Consider the following 20845-nt stretch of genomic DNA (forward strand, 5'->3'; position numbering starts at 1 on the left):
GTTAAGTCCGGAAGGTTTTGATGGGCCTAATCAAAAGATGAGGTGCTGTTCCTCCAGTTTAGATCGGGCTTCAGGGACGGACATGTGGGCGTTAGAGCAAGATGGGTAGTTGAAATGGCAGTGACAGGAAGGTCTGGATCCTGCTTGCGAACGGACCGGAGGTGTTCTGCAAAGCGGTCACCCAGTCTGCGTTTAGTCTCTCTAATGTAGAGTAGACCGCATTGGGAGCAGCAAATGCAATAGACCAGATTGAAGGAGGTGCACCTGAAGCGCTGCCTCACTTGAAAGAGTGTTTAGGGCCCGAGATGGTGAGCAGGGAGGAGATAAAGGGGCATGTGAGATTGGGAAGGTGCCATGGAAAGAGGGTGAGGTGTTGGGGGTGATGGAGCAGTTGACCAGGGCATCCCAGAGGGAACGGTACCTGTGAAATGCTGTCAATCTCCACCTATCGCTGGCTCACCGCTCCACACACCTCCCCCTACCCCTGACTACAGTATAAATCTGACCCCATTTCCAGTTTTCTCTAACTTTTTTTTTTAAATTTAGATTAGCCAATTATTTTTTCCAATTAAGGGGGCAATTTAGCGTGGCCAATCCACCTACTCTGCACATTTTTGGGTTGTGGGGGCGAAACCCACGCAGACACGGGGAGAATGTGCAAACTCCACACGGACAGTGACCCAGAGCCGGGATCGAACCTGGGACCTCAGCGCCGTGAGGCGGTTGTGCTAACCACTAGGCCACCGTGCTGCCCTGTTTTCTCTAACTTTGACAAAGAGTCGTCCAGAATCATTAGCTCCCCTTTCTCTCCTCAGATTCTGTCAGGCCTGCTGAGATTGTCTAGTATTTTCTGTTTTTGTTTTAGATTCCAGCATCTGCAGTAAATTGCTTTGATCTTTTGAGTGCAATGGAAAACCCTGTCAAAAGCCGGCTGCCCAGAAAAATTCTCCAACTCCTCGACGACAAGATGTCAGCGACAGTCCATAACAATGGAAATATGACAGAAAGCTTCGAGGTGTCGCCCCCACCCTTTTCTCCATCTTCATCGCCACAATCCTTCACCTTGTCAAGTGCAAGCTTCCCAGTGGAGTGGACATCATTTACATGATGGACGGAAACCCGGTTGAAATCCAAGAAGAAAACTACACTGACATCGCGTGTGGAATATCAGTGTGCCGGTGACATCGCCATCTCCACTCTCTCAGAAGAGAATCCCGAGCCATGCTTGGCACCTTCACTGAAGCATACCAATGAATCGGTCTCAGTCTCAACCTCAAGGCTCAAGCTCTTTACCAACCTGCACGGGGGCAAAATCTGGTCTCTCCCTCCATCAAGATCAATGAAGAAACCTTCCCAAATGTGGAACATTTCTCATACCTGGGGAGCCACCTCTCCTCTAAGGCTGATATCGAAGTGGAGACCCAACATCATATCCAATCAGTGAGCACCTCCTTCGGACACCCAAGGATGAGAGTATTTGATGACTACGACATCTGTGCTGACAACAAAATCCTCGTGCACAAAGCGGTCGTCTGTCCAACTCTTCTGTAAGGCTTAGAAACTTGGACTTTGTACAGATGCCACCTCAAGCCCCTGGAGAGGCGCTGCCAGAGGCGGATTCTCTGCATCAACTGGGAGGACAGGCGTACTAACATCAGTGTCCTTGAAGGAGCCAAGAGCACCAGCATTGAGGCCGTGATCATCCAAAACCAACTCCGCTGGGTAGGCCATGTGTTTAGGATGTCAGAGTCCCGACTTCCAAAGTAAATGTTCTTCCCCCAGCTCAAGGAAGCATTCTTAATAATAGGAGAACAAAGAAAGCGCTTCAAAGGCAACCAGACAGTTTACCTCAATATATGTAACCTTGACGTCAACACCTGGGAGGCCCTCGCTCAGATTGCAGGAACCTCCTGATTGAAGAGACACAATTGTTTGAGGACACCAGAAGGCAAGAGGAGGCCCGGAAAAGGGGCCTTAGAATGGAATACCAGCGATCTAGAGTCCAAGAACCGATCCCACCTCATGGAAACACCTGACGAGGGCGGGGTCGAAGATGTGGCTGTAGGATTAGGCTCATCAGTAACACGAGTTTCTTAAGTGGGCAATCATACTCGTACCTGATGGGCCAAAGGGCCTCTTTCTGTGCCGTATGAATTTTCTCGATTATGGCTGATCACGTTTAAAACTGGAAGCATATTCACTGCAGAGTTTACAACACAAAGCAAATATTTCAGCAGCTTTGAACCAAAGATATATCGAGAGGTTAGCTAAAAAATGCTGAGAACGCTCAGAGAAGATGAACAACCCTCAGAAGAAATTCCTCATCTTCGTCTAAATGGGAGATCCCTTATTTTGAAATATTGCTCCTTAGCTCCAGATTCCCCATGAGGAGAATTATCCTCTCAGCATCTACCCTGTCAAAGGGTCTCAGAATCTTATGCGTGCCAACAAGATCACACATCATTTTTCTAAATTCCAATGAGTTTAAGACCATAAGACCATAAGACATAGGAGTGGAAGTAAGGCCATTCGGCCCATCGAGTCCACTCCGCCATTCAATCATGGCTGATGGGCATTTCAACTCCACCTCCCAGCATTCTCCCCATAGCCCTTAATTCCTCGCGACATCAAGAATTTATCTATCTCTGCCTTGAAGCCATTTAGCGTCCCGGCCTCCACTGCACTCTGCGGCAATGAATTCCACAGGCCCACCACTCTCTGGCTGAAGAAATGTCTCCGCATTTCTGTTTTGAATTTACCCCCTCTAATTCTAAGGCTGTGCCCACGGGTCCTCGACTCCTCGCCTAACGGAAACAGTTTCTTTGCATCCATCCTTTCTAAGCCATGTATTATCTTGTAAGTTTCTATTAGATCTCCCCTTAACCTTCTGAACTCCAATGAATACAATCCCAGGAACGCCAGCCGTTCCTCATATGCTAGACCCGCCATTCCAGGGATCATCCGTGTGAATCTCCGCTGGACACGCTCCAGTGCCAGTATGTCCTTCCTGAGATGTGGGGCCCAAAACTGGACACAGTACTCCAAATGGGGCCTAACCAGAGCCTTATAAAGGCTCAGTAGCACATCGCTGCTTTTATATTCCAACCCTCTTGAGATAAATGACAACATAGCATTCGCTTTCTTAATCACGGATTCAACCTGCATGTTTACCTTTAGGGAATCCTCGACTAGCACTCCCAGATCCCTTTGTACTTTGGCATTATGAATTTTCTCACCGTTTAGAAAGTAGTCTATGCTTGGATTCTTTTTTCCAAAGTGCAAGACCTCACATTTTCTCACGTTGAAATGCATCAGCCATTTCCTGCACCACTCTCCCAAACTGTCTAGATCCTTCTGCAGCCTCCCCACTTCCTCAGCACTACCTGCCTGACCACCTAACTTCGTATCATCAGCAAACTTCGCTAGAATGCCCCCATAGGTCCAACCTACTCAACCTTTTCTGATAAGACAGACCCTTCAACCCAGGAATCAGCCTTCTGAATCTCCTCTGAACTGCCTGCAATGCAAATATGTTCCTCCTTAAGTAAGGTGACCAAATCTGCCCCAATACTCTAGATGTGGCTTCACCAATGCCCTGTACCATTGTGGCAAGACTTCCCTGCTTTTGTACTTCATCTCACTTGCAGTAAAGGCCAACAGTCCCACAGAAATTAGTCCCTATTTGTTTTTATATAATGGGTATAGATTTTGGTTTCACTAAATATGTCTTAATTTCTCAAGCACTTAAAATAAAGTTTAGAATTCCATAAGACAAAGCCTGGCAGATTTATTCATTACTACCTTCAAATCGTCTCACGGAGATTTGATGGCAGCCAACTGTTGGCTTATTAAAGTAATCACTGGTGAATTGAAGGTCACATCAGAACATGTAAATGTGACTAAAAAAAAAAAATCACTATTATTGAAATAGCACCTACTATATTGAACAACGCTCTACCACCTTTCCAGCATAGCTGCCATCCACCTCAATACTATGAATATTACACCAGATAACATAAACTAAAACTATAGATGGAAATATTCATCATGTCAGAAGTTTTGAAAGGAGCCCTGCAGTTTTCAAACTGGATGTTACAATAATTTACATCATAAAAATGCAACATATATACATAAAATCATAAGACATAGGAGCAGAATTAGGCCACTTGGCCCACATCGGGTCTGCTCCGCCATTCAATCATGGCTGATATTTTCTCATCCCCATTCTCCTGCCTTCTCCCCATAATCCCTGATCCCCTTATTAATCAAGAACCTATCTTTCTCTGTCTTAAAGACACTCAGGGAATTTGCATCCACAGCCTTCTGCGGCAAAGAGTTCCACAGATTCACCACTCTCTGGCTGAAGAAATTCCTCCTCATCTCTGTTTTAAAGGATTGTCTCTTTAGTCTGAGATGGTGTCCTCTGGTTCTAGTTTTTCCTACAAGTGGATACATACTCTCCACGTCCACTCTATCCAGGCCTCGCAGTATCTTGTACGTTTCAATAAGGTTTCCCCCTCATACTTCTAAACTCCAACGAGCACAGACCCAGAGTCCTCAACCGTTTCTCAAATGACAAGTTCAAAATTCCAGGGATCATTCTTGTGAACCTCCTCTGCACCCTTTCCAAGGCCAGCACATCCTTCCTTCGATACGGGGCCCAAACTGCTCACAATACTCCAAATGGGGTCTGACCAGAGCCTTACACAGCCTCAGAAGTACATCACTGGTCTTGTATTCTAGCCCTCTTAACATGAATGCTAACATTGCATACAGATTACCTCCCTTTAATATTTTAAGGTGCTTTTAAAACCCACAATAGTAAAGGCAGCACATTAATCAACATACATTACCTGCTAACGCCCACTCGCCGGAGCTGTGAGAATGTCCACTATAATACAGGATGTAGGTGTCATGTCTGGGTCCATCAGAAGTACGCAAGTCAAGAAACGCCTTTACTTTTGATTGAAGAGTGTCAAAAGAAAAGCCACTGGTGGAGTAGTCACAGCCGTAAGTCTCTATCATGTGATATGCAAAGAAACGTTGGACAGAACTTAACATGGCTGTAGACCTTAGATTCAATTCTTGCACATGCTCAGGAGGGAGGAGTGTCGGCTGACCATCTGGACTGCAAGTAAACAAATATAAAAGATATTTAAAATTAACTCTAAAATGTAGAAATAAATATTTAACTGGTTGCTCCAGTAATTTGTCCTTTTTTTAGTTCAAAATTTGATTAAAAAGTCACTGTTTGTTCTCAATTCATTTAAGACATTTCAGTTTAAATGACAGCACATATGTTCCTCGGAGCAACTTTGTTAGCCCAGACCAATTCACAGAATGGAAGAAGGTCACATAACCCAAGTGATTTCTGTATGGCAACGTAGTTGGATACCCAAAGTGCCACCTGAAGAATGCTTGCAGACCTGATATGGAAGGTTCAAAACAATGATTTTCACACCTGGCTGACACTAGTTGCCGATAGTGGAAAATCACCTGTGGGTCGGTGTGCGTCACCATTTCAATCAGTGGCTAAAGCTTAGCAACAGGCATTAACAGTGCAAACAACTCACAATGGCACCTCAAATGGCACTTTATTGTGGCACCTCTGACAGAACTTATCTCTTGGGATAAATAGGTCTTTTTCTGGATGGCAAGATGTACTAGTGGAGAGCCCCAAGGTTCGGACCTTGGGCCCAAGTATTTACAATCTATATTAATGACTTGGAGACAGGGACAGAAGGTTCTACAGCCAAATTTGCAGAAGACACAAAAATAGGTGGAACAGTAAGTTGCAAAGAGGAAATAAGAAGCTTACAAATAGACATAGATAGTTTAGGAGAGTGGGCCAAAACGTGGCAGATGAGTTTAACGTGGTTAAGTGTGAGGTCATGCATTTTGGTCGAAAAAATGGGAAGGCAACTTATCGAAATGGGGAGACACCTTGGGGTGCTCTGTTGCAGAGGGATCTGGGGATCCTCGTTCATGAGACGGAAAACTAGCATGCAGATAGAGCAAATAATAAAGAAAGTAATGGAATTTTCCTTTATAGCTAAAGGAATACAGTATAAAGGTAAGGAAGTATTGGTGCAACTATACATGTCATTGGTGCGACCACATCTGGAGTATTGTGCAGTTTTGGTCACCTTATTTGAGGAAAGATGTAGTGGCATTGGAAGCAGTTCAGAGGAGGTTCACGAGATTGATTCCAGAGATGAGGGGTTTGTCGTATGAAGAGAGATTGAACAGTTTATGCCTATACGCTCTAGAGTTTAGAAGAATGAGGGGAGATCAAATTGAGGTACACAAGATGATAAAAGGTATGGATAAAGTAGATGTGGAATGGATGCTTCCTCTTGTGGGGATTCTAGAACGAGAGGGATTAGGATAAGAGGTAGCAAATTTAAAACAGAGTTGAGGAGAAACTACTTCTCTCAAAGGGTTGTGAATCTGTGGAATCCGCTACCCCAGAGTGCGGTGGATGTTGGGACAGTGAGCAAATTTAAGGAGTTGGACAGATTTTTAATTGGTGATGGTTTGAAGGGTTATGGACGATGGGCAGAACGGTGGTGTTAAGGCCGGGTTGAGGTCAGCAATGATTGAATGGTGGAGCAGACTCACGGCCCAAATGGCCTAATTCTGCTCCTATATCATATATCTTATGAACTCACAGATTGGTCTCTTTCGCCAACAGCAAAAGTGCACCATATGAAGCCATCCCTTCCACAATGGATTTGATTTGCTGCACGTCCATTATCTTGCATGGATGGAAGGATGCCGACAACCGCTCATTTTGTCTCATTAGTTGAGTCTAATCTTTGGTGCAGTTACTCTACATAATTATTTCTTTCCATTGTTACTTAAATATAGACATTTGGTTTGGAATGGCAGATTGCAGTAGGTGGCTACCATACCAAATTCATAGAGGATACCCATCTTCCAATGCTGGAGCTGAATGCTTACAAGTCAGACCATATCGCAGAGTTCATGCACCAACTCTCATAATAAATTTCAATCTACAGTAACTGGACCAGAAAATATAAATTTTGATTTTTCTCATGCGAGACCAACACGCTTTAGGATCAGGAGAAAAGGGATTTAGGGATGTCTGGAGGGAATAGGGAGTCCCAAGTTGAGGTTGGCTCTACCTGCAACAGATGCAAGTCGGACAGCGTTATATTAGAAGGTAGGAGAAATAAAAATATGGATGTTGGGAATACCTCACAGGTCAGGCAGTATCAGAAACAGAGTTAATGTTTCAGGTCGATTATTTTTCATCAGTGATTCAGAGGTGGGAACAAACCTCTGGGTTCAAGTGTTGTTCAGCTGCTTCAGTTTTACAGTCAGTTTATATCAACCCCTTCATGTGCAACCACATTGCAACACACTTCTAATTAAGGTATTGCCTGAATTAGTAAGTCTACTTTAAAGCAATCACTATGTTGAAACACTAGTTACACAGAATTTTGCATTCCATTTTTGATCAATTTTAACAAATTTTTCGGAAAATTGTAGCACTGATTAAATGCAACATATCTTCACAAGGGGATTTTCACAGTAACTTCATTGTAGTGTTAATGTAAGCCTACTTGTGACAATAAAAGATTTAAAAAATATATTATAACAGATTAACAGTGCAAAATGGCAAGCAATATGATTACAAGATTACAGGTTAGAATATATTACAAGCAATCAGGTTAGAATATATGCTTGTTGCTATTGTAGTTCTTAATGTAGAACGATACCTGCAATAATTTGTAGGAATTACAATCGCATATCCTACACATGTTCCTCCTAAACAGTTACCCAATTCATGGAAAAGACCATGGGCTAAGGATTCCAATGGTAAAACAATAAGGAACACACTCATAAAGGACCCGTTTGTTGGCTGCATAAAATAGAAAGAGAAGCATGTAATTTTAGACATCATAATATTTGTAGTTTACCAAGCTAAGTGAAAGTTAACCATATCATAAATCACTCAATATTAAATACAAATAAGTTACCTTGTTCAATAACATTTGCAACAGAAATCCAGATGTTATTAGTAACCTTAAAATATGTGCATCACTCCAGAAATAACTCTACATCACTACAATACCCAGCCCATCACTCTTAGCCTCTCACTTGAGTGGCACCAGACCCACTGACTCCATGCTCTCACTCTGCAAGGTACAGGCTACTAGAGCAATGACGCTGTGACGGTGTAACCAATGAACATTAGTTACACAAAAGCCACATTTTTATTAAATCCACCTGATATGGTTAAAGGGCCTTTCTAGAAATGAAAGTAGAAGGAGCACATTTATGCTCAACAGTGATGCTTGCTAGAGGTTTTAAGGTCTATATGGCAAATTTTAAAATCTATTCATGCACAAGTTATTTTAGGATCTATAAATAAGTTTAAAAAGATGAAATAGAAAATTATGAAGTGCACTGCTGTTATCAAAGCATCATCATACTTCTGACACAACTGTTTGTTTCATTTAAGTGACATTTGAAAGTCCGCAATAACAATTAAAACATTCAAAAATAGCACTTTAATATTTATGGTTCATATATGGCCTGCGCTATTTTCAAAAAGATTCAAGATATATTTAAAAAGGAAATAATTCAACTAAAATGCTCTTATTTCAAGGTACTTGATGCTTTAAAACTTTAGTACCTTAATCATCGAAATAAATTCAGTTTGGGTTTTCCAAATTAACAGCATTTAATTAAAATATCAGTAAACAATCTTTTTAATTTTAAACAATTCATGAAAGCACCTGTGCTGACACTTAATTCAGTTGTAAAATGTTGAACTATGTTTCAGTATCCATTTGAATAGAATAATAATCTAAAATAATTGGTCAGGGCCAAAAACGCATTTTTAAATAATTGTATCGACCCAAGGTCAGTAAATAAAAATTAGGCATTAAAGCTCAGCCATTCAAATGTAATTCATGAAAATTGTTAAAAATGGCACAAAAGGTGTATATATGTACTTTTTAATTCAAAACAACTATGGGTAGCACTGTTGCTTCACAGTGCCAGGGTTCCAGGTTTGATTCCTGGCTTGGGTCACTGTCTGTGTGGAGTCTGCACGTTCTCCCTGTGTCTGCGTGGGTTTCCTCCGGGTGCTCCAGTTTCCTCCCACAAGTCCCGAAAGACGTGCTACTTAGGTGAATTGGAAATTCTGAATTCTCCCTCTGTGTACCCAAACAGGCGCCGGAATATGGCAACTAGGGGTTTTTCACAGTAACTTCATTGCAGTATTAATGTAAGCCTACTTGTGACAAAAAAGATTATTAGATAGAAACTTTATCTGAAGTGCCAGCCATATGGCTTGCAAGCTCTGAATATAAGCTAATCCACCGTCCTCTCAAAGTCAGTATTCAATCTTATAATACTTGTTAATTGAAACGGTCAATATACATATGGGCATAGGATAGTGAAATCCAGGAGGATGAGAAAAAAGCAGCTGGATTAGGGAATGGAGGCCAAGGTAGGGCACCAGGCAACATGCTGAGACCAAGGTAAGTTGATGCAGGAATTAAGACTCAAATGTGAGCATTAGCTTGGAACTTGTAGCTTTAAGGGCATCCCAGTTTTTTTTTATTCTGGTAGCTGCATGTTTAACACCATTCATTGATTATTTTAACAGTTTCCCCATTCATTTTACTTTTGTTCTCCCCGTGTCTGCGTGGGTTTCCTCCGGGTGCTTTTTAGGTGAGTTGGACATTCTGAATTCGCCCTCTGTGTACCCGAACAAGCGAAGGAATGTGGCAACTAGGGGGTTTTCACAGCAACTTCATTGCAGTGTTAATGTGAGCCTACTTGTGACACTAATAAAGGTTACCATTATCTTCAGATTCCCTGTTGTGAGGGACCATTTTTTGACCAAAGAGACAGAGGTGAACCATCACCAGGTCTCTCCCAATATCGCTTTATCTGACTTCTAAAATTTGAAGAATGTTATGAGTCAAGACACAGTTTGTTTCTCCGTCTCAGTGAATACCTTACTTTAAAATGTTTATGAAGTTTAATGAAAATGAATTGATAATTTAAAAAAAGAGTTGGCATTGCTGATTAAGAGAGACATTCTGTTGAAGTGTTAGCAACTAGCTAAGTTCACATAAAGATGCATCAATGGCTCACACCATGAAACATGTGTGAAATGTACAGTAAACTGCTACAAACGTAAGTGGTAAATCATTGTTCATGAACATTAATGGCAATTTCAAATATTATAACACATACCTGCCAAGAGACCGCACCCAGGACTGCTGTGGATAATAGGCTGAAAAAGACCAATCGCTCGGAAATCAAGCAAAAATGACGCATTCCTTTTGACGCCATAACACAGTCCAGACTCTTATTATCTATCCTATGAGTATAGTAGACTTTTTGACAGTCACCGAGCTTAGTATGAAAACCCCAGAAAGTTATGAGAAAAATGATATGGCAGATCAACCAGAAGATCCCAAAGATAGAAAATCCTGGTATCAGATAATACCAATGTTCTAAGTTACGTAGTTTTAATGCAGCAAGAATGAAGAATATTAGCTCAATTGATGCTACAGGAAATATGGAAATTCTTCTGCATAGTGTCCGGCCATACAGATAAGGTTTCCACCGTTCAGTAACAGATAGGCCACTGAAATAAAGATCCAACAGTGGGTCACAAATGAGACGACTGAAATAACAAGCCAACGCAAAGGGGTTAGTGCTAATTTTCAAAGAAGGGAAAAACAATAGGGATGTAATCACTGCAAAGGCTATCAAGTTTGGAACTGCCAAGAAAGACTTCATCCGCAGATCAACAATCAACATCGACAAAGCAAAAACAAGTAAGATAACACTCAAGCAGTTGGGCATCAGCATGGCCGTGCTGGCTATGGCAAATCCAACCAGCTCCAGAAACTCTGCAGATGTTAATACAGCAGGCTGGTGTCGGACACATCCACACATTCGCTCCACAACTGACCACAGAGTTCTAACCAAAATGCTGGTCAGTAGTAAATATCTGGTGGCTTCTTCCTTCGCGTCAGTTTTCAATTTAGAATTATCTATAAAACAGAGAAGGCCAAGCAAAAATCCAAACCAGAGATGTGACAGGCTCAAACTTGCTGTTTCCATGGAGAAGTAATAATACAATATGCTAGCAATACCGAGCACAAAAAGTCCCAGGATGAATATCACAAGCAATAATATATTTTCTGTTTTCTCCCATCGGACGTATAGGCCCATACAAATTGCCACCAGTAAGCTTATATTTGCAAAGTAGCCAAGGTATCGAATTGAGGAATGCATGTTTGCTTCTTTGTTGAGCTCCTCCAGTTTAGTCATGACTGCATAAAGACAGTGGCTCACACAATAACGCAGTGATTTACACATGTAACAGGATTGAAAAGGCTCCGACAGAACTCCGGGTGATTCTGCACACTGCAGATGCCGATCTTCTAAGGTGCCATTTGTCACTGAAGAACCACACTTGCACAAGTGGGAAGTCCTAAAAAAGAACAATAACACAATTGAAAGACAACACATACAGAATAATCGATAAGTGCAGCAGATTGCAAAGCTTTAACAAAATTGCACCAGAACGTGAAGCTCTTAACTGACAACTGAACTCCCATGACTTTTGTACCACGTGTGCTCACTCACATCATTAAAATACTGGTCAGTGATGGATACCCAGGAGCGAATACTCTAATTTTGCTGTGATGAAATGATTGTTGGGCACTCTGCAGCATATTTTATGGGATTGTATGATTCACATGGCATAATCCTGGGAGATACAGCTTTATCACGTGATCGGATATTTTGGATAGCAGCATCCTTCATACTTGCTCCCAGTGCATATTGTAGCTTGTTGGTTGGAAATTGTAACACTGAATTAGTTTGGAGATAAAAGTGTCAATGCTACAAACTTACTAAATGGGAGTCAATGATACTGCTTTATGGGCAGCACAGTGGCGCAGTGGATTAGCACTGCAGCCTCATGGCGCTGAGGTCCCAGGTTCGATCTCGGCTTGGGTCACTGTGTGGAGTTTGCACATTCTCCCCGTGTTTGCGTGGGTTTTGCCCCCACAACCCAAAAATATGCATGCTAGGTGGATTGGCCACGCTAAATTGCCCCTTAATTGGAAAAAATAATTGGGTACTCTAAATTTAAAACAAAATTTATACTGCTTTATAAAAACCTAGCAAGATAAATAAATATTTGAATTTTCTTGACAAAGATAATTAACAAATGACAGTCACACTTGACTCAAGTGAACTACTGGGACAGGGTTTATAGCCTATCTGCCAATCTAAAAATCAACTTTCAAAATAATGTAGACGCGTAAAGGATTTGCAGGCATAATAAAACAATGATAACAGAATATTGATGATTACAAACTGATATGAATATCTAATGAAAAGAACATTTACAATTATAATTAAGGACTGTCTGTAAATGTAGCTACAATTTCAATAATTATATTAATTTCAGAAACTTTTTATAGCAGCACAAGAGATAATTATTTATATTAATAGCAAGTTGTTATTTAAGAGAATGTCCATTAACTTGAACAAATATGATTATTATTATTTTGCAGATTATTCAATGCATACTTTTGAAATGTGCCCATTATGCTCCAAAGGTCACTGTATTTCAAATTTTTACAAAGGTACAGTGCCTCAAAACTGGCAACCTTGGCACCGAGGGCATGTTGGAATTTGGGTCATGCTGGATTTCAGGTTGGGCCCAGCCAAGGACCCGGGATGCAAGCAGTGAAGTGGATAATTAATCCGGGCCACACCATGCCAGTGCAGCATCTATACAAATCGTCCAGCTAAGTTCTAAAAAGGTTTTTACGCAATTAAAATTGATGCATAGCATATTCGAAAAATGTTGGGCTTTTGGACAGCTGGATTTGAAACACTGTACCTGGATTTGAAACACTGTACCTGGATTACACTTAAATATTTTTTAAAAAAGAATCAATCCTTCCAATCTACAGAGAACCTTTCCAGCAAGCATCAGGAGCTCCACCTAAAAAACAAAAAAAAAGCCAGTGTTTTTTTTCTCCAATTTGAAATGACCCCCCGAACTACTGAGTGAATAAAAGAAGTTCATAAATTTGACATTATTAATAAAGGATTTAAGGGGGAGATCTAGGGAAATGGGTCTCAGACTGGTTTTCAGATTAATGTCTCATTCAAATGATGGCACCCAATTGATTCAAATATTAATAATTTTCTGGGATTTGATTGGCCAAAATATTATGGCCCATAATTTCCTGGTTCCCCAGTATCCCATTTAGGGGTACCCCAATGATGCATTGGAGAATCCCTCTCGGAGGTTCCCACGTTAAGGGTTTACCCAGCAATTGTCCAGAAGTGTTAACTTCACCTGGACAATTGTGCTGGGCTGGCAACCACCTGATAGAAGCGATTTAAATCACTAACTTCAGATGGTTCTGCAGGTTTTATCCTGACTGTTAATATGAAAAAGAGTTAGAAGTGGGAAAAAAAAATCACTTCTAGCTCCAACGTTATCATTTTAAACCCCACATCAACTCACTGGTCTGGCCCCCCCTCCCACCGCCCCTCAACTACCAGTCCCCCCCCCCCCACAACTACCCCCCTCCCCACCGGCCAGCCCAACCTTCTGGCTGGGCGTGACCCGTTTTCTCCCCACCCGAACCCCAGTCCCATCTCACCCCCCTTCTCCTCAGCCTCACCGCGCTACCCCCCCCCCGCGATTGTCTGAGCCATTTACCTTCTCCCTTTAAACATTTCCTATATGGCAGCTAGTGCCGTAAAAGAGGGGGGGGGGGGCATTGCTTTCTTCCCTGTGTCCATATTACTGCTCACCTGCTTCACTGCTCCAGTCTCACCCAGCCTGAGTGAGGAAGGTTGGACGAGGCACAGACCCTGCAATTGAGGTGGGCAAATCCATCAAGAGTGGCATTCCGCTGGAGATTGTCACTCTGAGGAAGTTTCTGCAATATGTTTTCAATATGATATGGAATCTATCTCAAGTGTATGGAATAAAGATTGAAATCAGACTCAATCAATTGGATAAATATTTGCGCTCTCTCTCAGTAAGAGCAAACACCAGCTGTAATCATAGCAACTCTTGGTACCCTAGCTCCCTTCCCATAAATAACTGAAAAAAGTTGTCTAATATTCACATAAACTCCCTTAAGCAAAGGAAACCTCTGCACCATTCTCCAAGCATGCTGAGTCACACATACGCCTGACAGAGAATGCTGTAATGGAAATAGTTGAATGTACGTGAGGAAGGAATCCACTGCTCGAGTTACTTGCTAACATAACCAGAGTAACTAATCGACTGCGATGTGTTTTGGAACGTGCTGAGGACTTGAAAGGCACTATGTAAAATACAAGCCCTTTCCTTCACATAGTTTCATTCATAGCAAGCAAACTGAAACACATCCAAAGTAGAAACACAATCATGATGTGTTAAAAATATAAGCCATGCCTTTAATGCAACTTCAGAGAATTATCCCAACCTTTATACAACTGCCATAAACTCAACCTAAAACATTAACTTATCAGTAAATATATGGTGTCATATGTATGGTAGAAATTAAAATACCATTTAGCATTATATGAGAATTAAAAGAACTCACTAAAAAAATAGAAAAAGGTGACAGACTGAATAAACAACAAGTATCTGCTGGCCCGGATTCTGCAGTCAAACAGATTATTGTAAACTCTGAAATATAAACAAACTTTCGAAGATTAATGTTCATTTTAAAAATCATGCAATGGAGGTATTGACAGTCCAGACTTATAATTTTTTTTTGGGACAAAGAAAAACCGCATATTTTAGACATTAAGGCAAACTACTATAAATACATTGGGAGTTCAGCTATGTTAAAAATGCAGCACAAGTTAAATGCATAAATAAACCAGTTCAAAATCTTGTTGAAGCCTCCATGTAGACGTCTATTCTCTCCCATCAGTTGAATCTCCTTGTACTATTACAAATATTGAATCTCTTTACAAAAGACTTATAATCCAGTCTAGTCTCAGTTTTACAAATGTATTGAAAAATGTGAACCACTCAGAAGAGAAAAGTTGCACTTAATTATTGGCCTCTTTCCTTTCACTTCAACTTAGATTTTAAACTCAAGTTTTCTAAGAGTTTTTCAGTTGAAAAATTGAATCAAGCACTTGACAGAAAGCATTGCTGTTCGTATTCATGGAAAGAGTGCTTCCTTTGGTCCTAAACTGTGCTTCCTGAATCTGAGGAAGGCATTTTAATATGATCACATCATTGTGACCGGAGGGTTATTGAAATGAACAATGAATAAACTAGATTAGATCCCATCATGCTGCTAGTGGCAGGTTTTCCAATGTTGCTATCTCCACTGGGACCACAGGAACTGTATGGTTTTTTAAAAAACTGACACCAATTTTTACCGAACATACATGGACAATGTTAATCTTGTTGCTAAAGACATCCCGAGTTAGCAAATTTTGTTTTAAATTCTGGTGGGTTCAGCTTAAGCATAATGAATGCACTAACTTTGAAAAAATATATGTCCTATGCTCAAGTTAAACAGTGGAAAAATACATTAGAGTTTATATACTCAATCTTTTAAATGAAGGAATTCCCAGGCTCAATTCCTGATCTGTGGTGCAAGCTAGCTTCAACCACAACAATTGTGACACTATACCTGGCATCAGTAAAGTCGAGGAACTTAATAAAATTTACAAGTGCAGGTCGTAATGAAGCTTATATTGGCCTTACAGGTGTTTCTTTATCTCTCAATTCTAACAACGCCTTTTTCAATTGAAGTGGCCTTGGATAAAAACAATCAACATCAGAGTCTAATAATTAAGTTTTCAATAACTAATTTTTGCCATTTTCTGTAACTACTGCCTTTGCTTCATCTTGTTGTTTGGCCCTGCTGGAGATCAACTGTGCATATTTTGGTTTCCAATTTGACTTGTAATACATATTGAGTGGATTGTATGTATACCACAAAACAAGTACCGTTTGAGATGCCCATTAATTACATTAGTTTAGTAGCCCTATTCTGAAGCCCGACATTGGTCCGAGACTGCAGCAGCAGCTTTTTAAAAAATTAACCCCAAACTACTGAACAGATTATTCCTTAACAGCCACCATTTATTTGGGTTAATTGCAATACCAAAATCTCCAAGCCATTACTCTGCATTCTGTCACATTAATGCAGCAATTAAACCTCTGGTATTTAAATGTTTATACATACATTTTTAAAGAAATGTTTGCTGTTTATAAACACCTACATCCGGAATGTCTGCAGGATCTCCACACCTTCCTTCCCAACCAAATGTCAGGATAAATCAATATGCCATCTTTATATTATTACTGGCTGTGAAGAATATATAGTTAGCATTACAAGCTGATTCACAGACTTAACAATTTACAACATGAAACCGCATTCATATAATGTAGTAAAGACTCTTCACAAGATTGTAATTAGGCAAAAACAGACACCACGCCAAAGGAGACAAAGGACAGGTGATCAAAAACTTAGTCAAAGATGTAGGTTTTAAGCAGTATCTTAAAAAAGCAAATGCAAGTGAAATGGCAAACAGGTTTAGGAAGGGAATTCCAGAGCTATGGACCAGTTGAAGGCACAGTAAACAATGGTACGGTGAAGAAGGTGCACAAAAGGCCTGAAATTGAAAGATGAGTTTTCCCCAGGAATTGCTACGCTCAAGGTTACAAAGGTTAGGAGCGGGCGAGGTCACAGAGGGATTTAAACAGGAGGATAAAATGTTTTAAATTGATGCACTCATGTATTGGAAGCCAATGAAGGTCAGCAAGCAAGGAGGTGGCTGCTGAATTTCACTGAAGATATGTTATTGAGGTTTGAAGATTGTAGACCAGCACAAAGATTATAATAGTTGAATCTGGTCGTAACAAAGGCAGGCATAAGGTTTTAAGCAGCAGACAGGCTGAGGCAGGATGAAGGCGAGAGATATATCAGGAGGTGGAAGTAAGTGCTGTGGGTGAAAGGGTTTCTGAAGATCAGCCGCATGTCAAGCAGGATATCAAAACTGCAACCGGTCTGTTTGAGCCTAAGACTGTGGCAAGGGAGGGTGATGAAGTCGATGATTAGGAAACCTGTGGTGTGGACCAAAGGCAGCACTCAGGAGCAAATGACTGGTGCCAGCCATTCATTACACTTGTACTGTTTCACAGATGTTTTGCGGGATTTTCACTACTCCATCCAAAAGGGACCTGGGACACGCCCGACTAGGGAAAGCACATGGGCATCTTCTTAACTGATCAGGTTGAAGAATTATTTATGAACAGCACCGAACCTGGAAGTTAGTTAGTTCAGAGTCAAACAATAATAAAGTTGGGATTCAGAAAGAGAGGGATAAAAAGGAAAAGAATAAAAAGCTTAAATCTTTTCAAACAATAATTAAAATTTAAACAAATGTGATGCCACGTCTGGTAACATTTATTTTCAGGGCCGGACAGTTGTTTGGCCGTAATTAAAGTTTGTTACAGCAAGAGATAATTTATACTGGAATGAAAAAGCCCCGAGTAGATTCAGGAGAAGCAGTGTAACTCGGACGCCAATTTTTGAGTTCCATATTTAACTGTGCATGTGCAGTCATGAGAATTTCCAATTTGATTTACACTTTAATAATGGCGCGCGATAATAACTGCCTAGTGAGTGAAAATTATTTTTAAAAGCTGCCTAATGAATGGAGCAACCTTATTTTCTGCTCTAATTTTGGGTGATTTGCCTTAAAAAGAACTCTTCACGTTCAGCTAAAATCAGTGTCACTGGTAATATATCTCATTCTCAGCTGACAACTTTGCATATATACCTGGCTCTCAAAGACAAATGTCATGGTAGGTGTCCTCCCAGAGGGTGATTGTACTGTTAACTTTCCTTTACTTTCTCTTATTTTAGAGGGGGTAGATACAATTAAAAGGGTAGCCTCATTATATTCCGTGCCATTAACCTGAAGTTCAACATAAAAGTAAAAATGTGGCAACTCAACTCTGCTGTTCTTCAAGACTAATAATCTATTTGTGCACTGAGTCTTTATGGGGAGGCAATGGCATAGGGTATTTCCACTGAACTAGTAATCCAAAGAGTCAAAGACCCAATGCTCTTGGGGTTCAAGTCCCACCATGGTAGATGCCGAAATCTAAATTCAATAAAAGTCTAATAATGATCACAATGAAACCCTTGTGGATTGTCATAAAAACCCATCTGATTCACTAACGCCCCTTTAGGGAAGGAAATCTGCTGTCCTTACCTGGTCTGGCCTACATGTAACTGCAGACCCACAGCAATGTGACTCTGAACGCTGTCATAGAACATAGAACATTACAGCGCAGTACAGGCCCTTCGGCCCTCGATGTTGCGCCGTCCTGTGAAACCCCTCTAAAGTCCCTCTACACTATTCCCTTACCGTCCATATGCCTATCCAATGACCATTTGAATGCGTTTAGTGTTGGCGAGTCCACTACTGTTGCAGGCAGGGCATTCCACGCCCGTACTACTCTCTGAGTAAAGAACCTACCTCTGACATCTGTCCTATATCTATCTCCCCTCAATTTAAAGCTATGCCCCTCGTACTGGACATCACCATCCGAGGAAAAAGGCTCTCAATGTCCACCCTATCTAATCCTCTGATCATCTTGTATGCCTCAATTAAGTCACCTCTTAACCTTCTTCTCTCTAACAAAAACAGCCTTTCCTCACAAGATCTTCCCTCCATACCAGGCAATATCCTTGTAAATCTCCTCTGTACCCTTTCCAATGCTTCCACATCCTTCCTATAATGTGGCGACCAGAACTGCACGCAATACTCCAAATGTGGTCGCACCAGAGTTTTGTACAACTGCAACATGACCTCATGGCTCCGAAATTCAATTCCTCTACCAATAAAAGCTAACACACCGTATGCCTTCTTTTTAAAAAAAATTTAGATTACCCAATTATTTTTTCCAATTAAGGGGCAATTTAGCGTAGCCAATCCACCTACTCTGCACATCTTTGGGTTGTGGGGGTGAAACCCACGCAGACACGGGGAGAATATGCAAACTCCACACGGACAGTGACCCAGAGCCGGGATCGAACCTGGGACCTCAGCGCCGCGAGGCGGTTGTGCTAACCACACCGTATGCCTTCTTAACAACCCTCTCAACCTGGGTGGCAACGTTCAGGGATCTATGGACATGGACACCGAGATCTCTCTGCTCGTCCACACTACCAAGAATCTTACCATTAGCCCAGTACTCTGTCTTCCTGTCATTCCTTCCAAAATAAATCACCTCACACTTTTCTGCATTACACTCCATTTGCCACCTGTCATTCCCCTTATGTTGAACACCACTTGAAGGAAGCGAGGGCACAGAACATATTCTGGGAGGGGACTTCAATGTCCACCAAGAGTGGCTTGGTAGCACTACTACAGACTGAGCAGGACAAGTCCAAAAGGATATAGCTCCTAGACTGGATCTGCAGCAGGCGGTGAGGGAAGCAACACTCTGCCAATATCACCAAGCCAGGACACCAACCCTGGTTCAGTGAAGAGTCCAGGAGGGCATGCCAGGAGCAGCGCCAGGCACACCGAAAAATGAACTGTCAACCTGGCAAAGCTACAACACAAAACTACTGGTGGATCAAACAGCATAGGCAGTAAGCGATAGCCAAAGTTAAGGGATTCTACAACCAACAGATCAGATTCAATCTCTGTAGTCCTTCCACACCCAGTCATGAATGGTGGTGAATAATCAAACACCTCACCAGAGAAGGTCCCACAAATATCCCCATCCTCAATGATGGGGGAGCCCAGCACATCAGTGCAAAAGATAAGGCTCAAGCTTTTGCAACAGTCTGCAGCCAGAAATGCCAAGTGGATGATCCAGGCCAGCCTCCTCTGGAGATCTCCAACTTCACTGATGCCTGTCTTCAGCCAATTTGATTCACTCCATTCGATATCAAGAAACAGCTGAAAGCACAGGATACGGCAAAGGTTATGGGCCCTGACAATATTCCAGCAATAGTACCACTTTAATCACAAGAAAAGGCTGGTTTGGGTCTGGTGGGGGGTTGAAGTGTTAAAAATAAGAATCACAACACCAATCAACCTCCAACATGGCCAAGATGGTCAGTCCGCTCGCTGCAAGTAAGCTAAGTAAGCAAGGTGGCAGTTTAAATGTTATGAAGCTGAGAGCCTCATTGTTACTCAACTTTTTAAATATAACTGCAGGTTCAAGTCCAACAGGTTTGTTTGGAATCACTTTTGGAGCGCAGCTCCTTTCCTCACCTGATGAGATGCAGGAGGCCAGGAGTGGTTCCCCTTCAAGACACTCATCACCCTGACTTGGAAATATATCGCCATTTCTTCACTATCCTTGGGTCGAAATTCTGGATCCTCCCCTTCTGCCCTAACAGCACTGTGGGTGTACCTACACCACATTGACTGCAGTGGTTCAAGAAGGCAGCTCATCACCACCTTCTCAAGGGCAATTAGGGATGGGCAATAAATGCTGGCCTAGCCAGTGACACACAATTCAATGAATGAATTTTTAAAAAACACAATAACAAGTGGTGCCCACCCCAGTCCAACGCCAGCATCTCCACATCATATAATAACTGAACACGGTCACATTTTCTGAGACCGGTAGCCACGCACTGGCAGAAACTCACTCCCGGAACATTTTGGCAGGAGTTCCTCAGGGTAGTACTCTCAACCCAGCCACCTTCAGATGCTTATTCTATGATCTTCTTTCCATCGTAAGGTCAGAGGTGCGATGTTTGCTGATTACCCAATGCTCAGCACCATTCGAAGCAGTCCATATTCATTCGCAACA

At 41.6% G+C, this 20845-nt stretch overlaps 1 protein-coding gene across 11 annotated transcripts in view; it reads right to left on the reverse strand.

Moving 5' to 3' along the window:
• The window catches only part of tmem168b (transmembrane protein 168b), a 42186-nt gene that overhangs the window by 17056 nt on the left and 4285 nt on the right, over window positions 1-20845 (reverse strand). The window contains exons 2-7 of one of the 11 annotated variants that reach the window (XM_038780070.1): window positions 19776-19980; window positions 16279-16364; window positions 14631-14716; window positions 10243-11494; window positions 7746-7888; window positions 4854-5128 (exon numbers count right to left, since the gene is read on the reverse strand). In XM_038780070.1, the coding sequence (XP_038635998.1) occupies window positions 4854-5128; window positions 7746-7888; window positions 10243-11379 (1555 nt within the window). In that variant the 5' untranslated portion in view covers window positions 11380-11494; window positions 14631-14716; window positions 16279-16364; window positions 19776-19980. Of the gene's footprint in view, window positions 1-4853; window positions 5129-7745; window positions 7889-10242; window positions 11495-12919; window positions 13025-14630; window positions 14717-16241; window positions 16365-19775; window positions 19981-20845 lie in introns of those variants that run through there. The other 10 variants (XM_038780069.1, XM_038780062.1, XM_038780061.1 and 7 more) reach the window with 10 other exon arrangements.

The sequence above is a fragment of the Scyliorhinus canicula genome, chromosome 20 (assembly GCF_902713615.1).
Source record: "Scyliorhinus canicula chromosome 20, sScyCan1.1, whole genome shotgun sequence".
NCBI lineage: Eukaryota > Metazoa > Chordata > Chondrichthyes > Carcharhiniformes > Scyliorhinidae > Scyliorhinus > Scyliorhinus canicula.